Raw genomic sequence first — 7,547 nt, 5'->3', positions numbered from 1 at the left:
TGGAGGACTGTTTCCTGATCCTGGTAGAGTAGACTACAATGCCGGCTGTTCTGACTCACATACTGTAAGTACGTTTTTTATATTTAAAGAGTTTTAATATTTAAATGTTTTTATATTTAAAGCGAGTTTTTTGTGCAGTGTAGTGTAGGGCTTGTTGTTTGTCATTTCTCCGATCACAAATGCAGACATGGTTTTATGTTTACGCGGCGCGATGCAACGCCCAATAAAACAGTATAAGTCATTATAATCCGTAATTATGTATACTTGTAAAATATTTAAGAAAACATTTTATATAGTACTATTAAAAGGTTTGGGGTTGGTAAGATTTTTTTTAATGATTTTTAAGATATTTTGTTTTGATTTGTTTTTTTAAGTTTCTTATGCTTCGAAAGAATGAATTTATTTTATCAAAAACACTGTGAAAAACAACATTACGAGATAATATTATTTGCATTTAAAATAATGGTTTCCTATTTTAATATATTCTACAATGTTAGTCCACATTTCATTACACCAAATACACAAAATAATGTTCTTTTTAGCAACATCATATGACCCCTTTAAAGGAATAGTTGATGTTCAGCAATTTTTCATTTTTGGTTGAACTATTCCTTTAAACAAAAATGCTTCCCCCACTGTGAAGGAGAGAAATCGGGGCCAATAAAACTACCAGATTCGTACCGAGTTTTTATGTGGCTCAGTAAACTGCAAGTAAATCAAACCTCCAGCCATAATAATAGGATTCCAGGACACACGTAAGCACATACTGACCGAAGGAAGAATATATCAACTGTATATGTTCCAAATACTGAAATGACTTGTGGTTTTATTGCTTGAATGCATTAGTATGCTAATCAAACCTCCATTTGCTCAAACTACAGTGTATTTTGTGGTTGAATGCACAATTCTCACAACAGAGATCAATTATGCTGCCGCTTTACAAACATTTTACTCCCTTTATTGCACTGCCTACAACCATTACACAGTGAGGCGGCCACTTTGATTTGAAACTTGTTCTCGTCACAACTGAGTGGAGCAACTACCTACGAGTCCATGATTTCTGCTGTCCCATCTCTCTGCATCCTTAAGTTTAGTCTTCGGTTTGTTTTTTATGAAAATACTCCTGCAAATGTATTGTTCTTCTTGCCAAAGTCTATAGAACGAAGTGAGAATTAAAAAAAAAAAAAAGATATTTCTCAGTACAGATCTTGGGCATCATTATAAGGCAAATCTTCTAGGAAAGTCTCAAGAAGATGTCAATTAAAATATCTCTAATCACTATCACTAGAGATATTTCTAATATCAATATCACTAATGAACACAAAAAAAAAAAAAGTGCTCAGGCAAAACAGTGAATGCTAATCAGACCAGCTAGAGTATAACTCGATCCTCACATATAATGTCACTCTACTGGAAATATTAAAATAGTTCAAGCCCTTAATTAAGTGCAGGTAGATTTAATTATATTAATTTGAAGGCGTATAAGCATGCTGTAAATGTTGTCTGCATTGTTACATTTATTCCATTTTGTCCTTTTTCTTTTTTTTCCCCAGGAGAACTTCCTTATTAATTCAGAGCACCAGTTAACTATGTCGACTCCCATCCTATCTGGACTTAAGTGAAGCGATAAGGACTTAAAAATGGTAACAAATTGCTCTTCTCTCCTTGCTGCTGCTGGCACTGAATGTGTTAGTGGGATAAGTCAGTTTAAAGAGAGAAAGAAGTAGTTTTATAGCATGAATATTCATATCAGTGGCCAAATGCTGTGGCATACAAATGTATTTCACATTTAAAAAAAATACTGACCTATAAAATATTACAGTTCTGTGTTGCCGTGCCTCTGTGAGGAAGGTCTAACACTTTAAAGATGCAGCAGCTACAGTCGTCGTCTTAATCCCCAGTCCTATGCATATTGCATTCACGGTGACCTCGATTTAAGTTTACTTGGCAACTTCGTTTTTTCAAGAATCGGTAAAGTAGCTTGAGAGGGTCATTCATCATTTTTTTCATACAGTATGTCTGTGTTGCTGTGCCAAAGCGTTCGTACTGAGCACAGTTACAGCATACAGTGGAAACACACCAGGCAAACACACCTGCAAAGAGATACTGATAATAGTTATGATGTGCAAACAAACTAAGGCTCTATATCAGCTGTTTGCAGTGACATTATAAAAGGCATAGCCTGATGGACAAAACTGGTGTCACTGTTTAATATGTGTGTCACATGTTATGAATGGATATGAAAGTGCAGTGCAAATGAAATTTTAGGGAAACACTTTACATTACAATATTTGAGTTACTGTATAATACTAATAAACATACTAGCAGGACTGGGGCAAGTTGTCACACTTTTTTACTCCAGTGAATATTTTATATAAAAAACAAAGATTTAACATTTTCACCACTGATGCCTAAGAAAAAAATATACAGTACAGTTCACAAAATAGACAATGACCAAGATTGGGGCGCGTTGTTGCACTAAACGAGGTAAGCTGTCACAATACAAGCTTTTGAGCAAAACAGTAATAAATAAAATAAATAAATAAATCCCTGCCTATAGCTCTAGCATCCCCACAACCCTACAAGACAAGCAGTGGATGGATGGATTGGTGTAAAATAAAATGAAATGAACTGAAACTAAATGAAATTAAATAAAAATATACAATTAAATTAAATTAAATTAAAACTCTTGTCCTTTCAATTAAAAAAAAAAAACTTTAAAACTACCTTCAAATATATGATGATATTAAACTTTGAGTTTGGAAGACTTTCAGTTACACAAAAAAATATATCAATTTAAGACTAGATGTTCCACCATACAAAACTACTGCTAGAGAAAATACACATTTTTGTTAGGACGTTTGGACTCAAAACCTACTAGTTATTAGAATACAAAGAGTGTGACAACTAACCCTGTTCTAATCTTCTTTCAATTACAGTTACTGTATGTGTGCACTATAATGTACATTTTGACCATCTTTAGAAGTAGGCTACTATTTGAACTTTCCAACCTGGTCTCATAAAAATGCGTATACCTCTAGGAACTTTCAGACTAATCTGAGGCAGTTTCAAGAGACTGTTTATTCGCCTAAACAATTCTCAGATATAAAATACTCCAAAACCAACACAATTCAAAAGCGACAGAGAAAGAAGGCGACAGACATTCGCGCAACCCACTCACAGCGCTCGCCCCTGGGGGAAACCGGGGCGGCGCCGCTGTCCATGGTACTAGGTCACACACGCGCTGCTTTTAGCTTTATTGCTGTTTAATATTCAGCCCATACACACAGTCCCCGCTACAAGACAGTTGATACATCAGCAGTTTGACTCGTTTGGACTGTGCTTCTTACTACAGATGCCTCATAGAGGTAATAGCGTTGGTGGATGACAACGCTTTTTGGGTTCATTATGGTGTGGAGCAAGAAAGTCATTTTTCTCAAGGTGACTGGTGTGTCCAGTTTCTGTTGTTTCAGACATATTGGTCGGCTACATGCCTAGTCTGATACTATTTTAAAGGCAATCTGTTGTATTTATTATAGTTTTTTTTTTATTTAGTCCATCACACCATAGGCTACTGATTATCCAATGATGCTGACAGTGCAAAAGTAGAGGAGACCGGGACTGTAACATTTTATTTAAATGTCTATAACTATGTGTATACTCTGTGTATACTCTGTAAATATAATATTTCCATATTGTATATGTCTGCTATAAATTGAAGTAGTTTAGAAACCTAGTACTTACTCTTAAACTCTTTAAATCAATGAGGAATACAAAGTTTGCTTCTGTTACATATGGATTGTAACGTTAATTTAAAACATGAATTTATTGTTGTATTTTAATTTTTAAACACCATTATTATTATTAGTAGTAGTAGTATGCTATAAACATTTTAAAATGTAAACATATACACTGTCTCATTTTGTGCAATCTTTGTAGGTCCAGTAGAAAGAATGAGCCTAAACACGTAGAAAGTGTTACAACCTTTTCATGATACGTTTTCAACATTACCTCAAAACTGGTTTTGGTCCTATAAATCCTACATTTTTACAGATTCTCACAACTTCTATTGTCACTTCATAAGGGTCATGTATGATATAAATGTAATCCTGTGTAGTTCATTTCCAATATGGTTAAAACGTTACAACTCTGTTTCAGCATTCCCGTGTCTCCATAGATTTACAGTACAGCATTCATTAGATGGGCCAAAATACACTAGGCCTACATTTTACAACTGTAACGAAATAACCTAGGAAGAGTGCTGACATGAGCCTGACTTTTCTAAAAACAGTATATTTTAATACGAAAATCTTGATAGCAGAAACAAAGGCATCAAGATAGAAAGCGTCCAGTCAGCAGAAATTTTCCATCACATTACAGATTATTTCTATAGACTAGGCTATTACGAGAGCTGAATGCTTTAGTGGCTGATTTAATGCAGCAAATCAAGTACAACATCTATAGTTTCCCACAGTTTAATTAATTGACTGAAGGTAAGTGAATGCAGGAGGATTTGCACTGTCCACATAAGCGTAAATATCCCGTTTACATTCATTCACTTCTCAATTCAAATGGATAAAAACACAATAAAATGTTCTAAAAATGCATTTTGCCACCATCCAATTACAATTCAACTCTAATTCACATCTAAATGTGCGTTGGAGTAGACACAGCTCCTGCTTCATTCATTTACAATGCAGCAAAATCCCGAGGTGCCACAAAACATCTTTTGTGAAAAGTTGTAACATACCTCAAACAAGGGTCCGATCTTATTCTTCTCCAGGTATGACTGAATTCTTGACTGCTGTAGAGACGCCATGAGAATGTGTTGCGTTAAACAGCAAAGGGTTTAGATATCCTTAAATATCGCCAAGCATCTTCAAACGTGCGGGATTGCGGAGTGCGGACGGATCTCTAGCGGGCAGTGAGCGGACATCCAGCGCTGAGAGCTCGGCTGCTGCTCCAGCACATGCTGAAAGTACCAGGGTTTGCGTCCTCCCTCCTCGGTTTGGGCACTATCTTATCTGATGGGACTATCCCTCCCCCGGTCTCGGCAGAGTAGCTGGCGACGGCTTCTTCGCAAAGCCAATCAAAAACATTACACCTTGCATGAATGTTTATTCATTGGCTGTTCAGGTCTGAGAGACCCGCCCTCCTTGTTTACAGACAGTAAGTGTCATTATTAAATTCACATACACGTACTTTCTAAGAATTCTTATGAATTCCTTATGCTTTATAGCCTAATCTAGTATATAATGTATTATAATTCTTAGGCTACCTATCCCAGTTTCAAAAGTATAATGCATTAAAATACATAAGCATCACATTTCATTCTGCGATGCATTCTACTTCAAAAAAAAAAAAATGTAACCATTAATAAGTGGCCCATTATTTATGAAAACTATGATTGCTGTTCAAGAATGGATTAATAAGTAAATACATTTTTAACAAAAAAAGTTATTAAAAGATATTTTTAAAAATGCTATACGTAATAATCATACGTAATATGATTAATACGTATAGGGGCCATTCACACTAAACATGCAATTGCGAGACGCAGGGCAGTAGAATGAAAAATATGTTTGTTTGTTTTTTACGCATTTTGTGTGAACGGCCCCTAAACCATTTTTTTAAACAAATAGTTCCAGAGTTGGCTTACATACAATGCAGCATTCCAGTCTTGCTGAAACTTTTGTTCACCACATATATAAATAATGTAAAATATATACATATATATATATATACGTACATATATATATTTGGGATCGGAAAGTCTATAATAATAATAATAATTCTATGCAATAATTTATATTTAAATATTATTTTTTTCTTTTTTTTCAATTTAATCATAGGCATGAAGTCCATTTGTGTCACTATATATTGGTGTCACTACGTTATTACAAAACATCTGGAAACCATTTACAAAAATTGCAAGTGACAATGAGCCTGGGAAAATTATGACAGGCAAACAATGTTTGTCAAAGACAGATGCCTACATACAGAGGCCATTAGTGAAATTCCTCAAGACTTTAACTGGTCTGATACCAGCTGCACATTTGATGGATGACAGCACAGCACCACACATAAAGCAGCTGGGAGTTTGTGTGCACTCAACACATGCATACTGTCAAACGCAAACTAAATACATTCACTGGAGAGATCTGAGACAGATTTACAGCACAAAGTTAAATCAAAATCACTGTTAAAGTCTTTTGCATAAATATTTAGTCACACTGCTCCATCAAAAACTGAAGGCTTTTTATATAAGGAATATGATTGTGTTTTCTCTTAAACATTTTTATTTGAAATTAATTACAATTTGACATTACAATTTATTGTAATAATTGGGAAATCAATCGGGTTTTCAGGTTAAAAAAAATAAATGTATTTGGAAAATCTCGAAATGGGTTAGTTTTATGACCAAATAAATAACTGTTTTTTTCAGTGAAAACTTTTTTACAGTAATATTTTCACATGAATTAATGTTCCCTTCTTGCTGCTTTTATCAAGAGCATATTAATTCAGACAGATGTATTGTATAAAATATCTTCATTTCTCAAAATGGAACTTGTGGAGTTAATAAACAATTCCTGTTTAGAGCGGTTTCTCAATATTGCATAGTAATAATTGATTAATGTGTTATTTTAAGCAACATTAACATAACATATAACAACTCCTGTCCTGAGTACTGAATATTTTAAATGTGGAGACAAAATGACTTATATACCTATGTAAGTGTGACAAATATATAAATCTACAACACTGATGACCATGTCGTACGAACTTTCCAGTACTGTATGTCACTCCAGATTCACTGAGGCTGCAACATGTAGCTTAATGCACTATGGTGTTAATAAACTCTGAGTTGAGAAACCTAATAATGTGAAAGCCAAACCTATACATATGTTAAAGATTTTTATGAAAATAGATTAAATTAAAAAAAATGCACATACAGTTGCAATAAGGCTTTTGGATGCTATGTCCAAACAGGAACTATAAACAAAAGTTACCCCTTAACATATAGAGACTAAAGCACGGTGCAATTTTTATTTTTTTTTACACGAAGCACAAAGTTATTTGAAACAGACATTATGATTGACACTCTATTGATGTGAATGACTTGACAGCAGCTGGGAGATCAGACATCCTGTTTGTTTGATCTTCGGTCTAGAATGAGATGCGTCGTAGCAAAGCATGAAACAAAAAAATAATGGTGCCTTTAAAAAGTTATGACAAAAGTCAAATAGATATTACGCTGTGAATCCTTTGAGTTGAGGTGACAGATCTGCCTCTGAGCAGGAGTGAGGGTGAACGTCCAGTGGGTCTCTTGACGTGGACAATGTGTGTGTCGTCTGGAGTTGGACCAGAGCTGGGCCAGATCAGTTGAAGATGTGGGTTCAGGGGTCGCCGTCAGGAGGTGGAGGCTGGCACAGTTTGTACAATCTGTTAATGAAATGAAAAAACAATTTTAAAATATAAATAAATATATATATATATATATATATATATATATATATATATATTATATACTTGTAAAATATTTAAGA

The 7,547-nt window shown here is 34.5% G+C and overlaps 2 protein-coding genes across 2 annotated transcripts in view; both read right to left on the bottom strand.

The window, feature by feature from the left end:
• LOC107695418 (uncharacterized protein C8orf34 homolog) overlaps positions 1-4,835 on the bottom strand; it is a 92,014-nt gene extending 87,179 nt beyond the window's left edge. Inside the window, exon 1 of the mRNA XM_016495317.1 lies at positions 4,751-4,835. Within this exon, the coding sequence (XP_016350803.1) occupies positions 4,751-4,819 (69 nt within the window). The 5' untranslated portion in view covers positions 4,820-4,835. The remainder of the gene's footprint in view (positions 1-4,750) is intronic.
• A 2,575-nt stretch (positions 4,836-7,410) lies between these two features.
• Positions 7,411-7,547, bottom strand: part of LOC107695383 (phosphatidylinositol 3,4,5-trisphosphate-dependent Rac exchanger 2 protein-like) — a 123,841-nt gene continuing 123,704 nt past the window's right edge. The window contains exon 39 of the mRNA XM_016495267.1: positions 7,411-7,443. Within this exon, the coding sequence (XP_016350753.1) occupies positions 7,411-7,443 (33 nt within the window). The remainder of the gene's footprint in view (positions 7,444-7,547) is intronic.

Source organism: Sinocyclocheilus anshuiensis, unplaced genomic scaffold (genome assembly GCF_001515605.1).
Source record: "Sinocyclocheilus anshuiensis isolate Anshui unplaced genomic scaffold, SAMN03320099.WGS_v1.1 scaffold110, whole genome shotgun sequence".
Taxonomy (NCBI): Eukaryota; Metazoa; Chordata; class Actinopteri; order Cypriniformes; family Cyprinidae; genus Sinocyclocheilus; species Sinocyclocheilus anshuiensis.
This window is presented reverse-complemented; position numbering and strand designations above follow the sequence as displayed.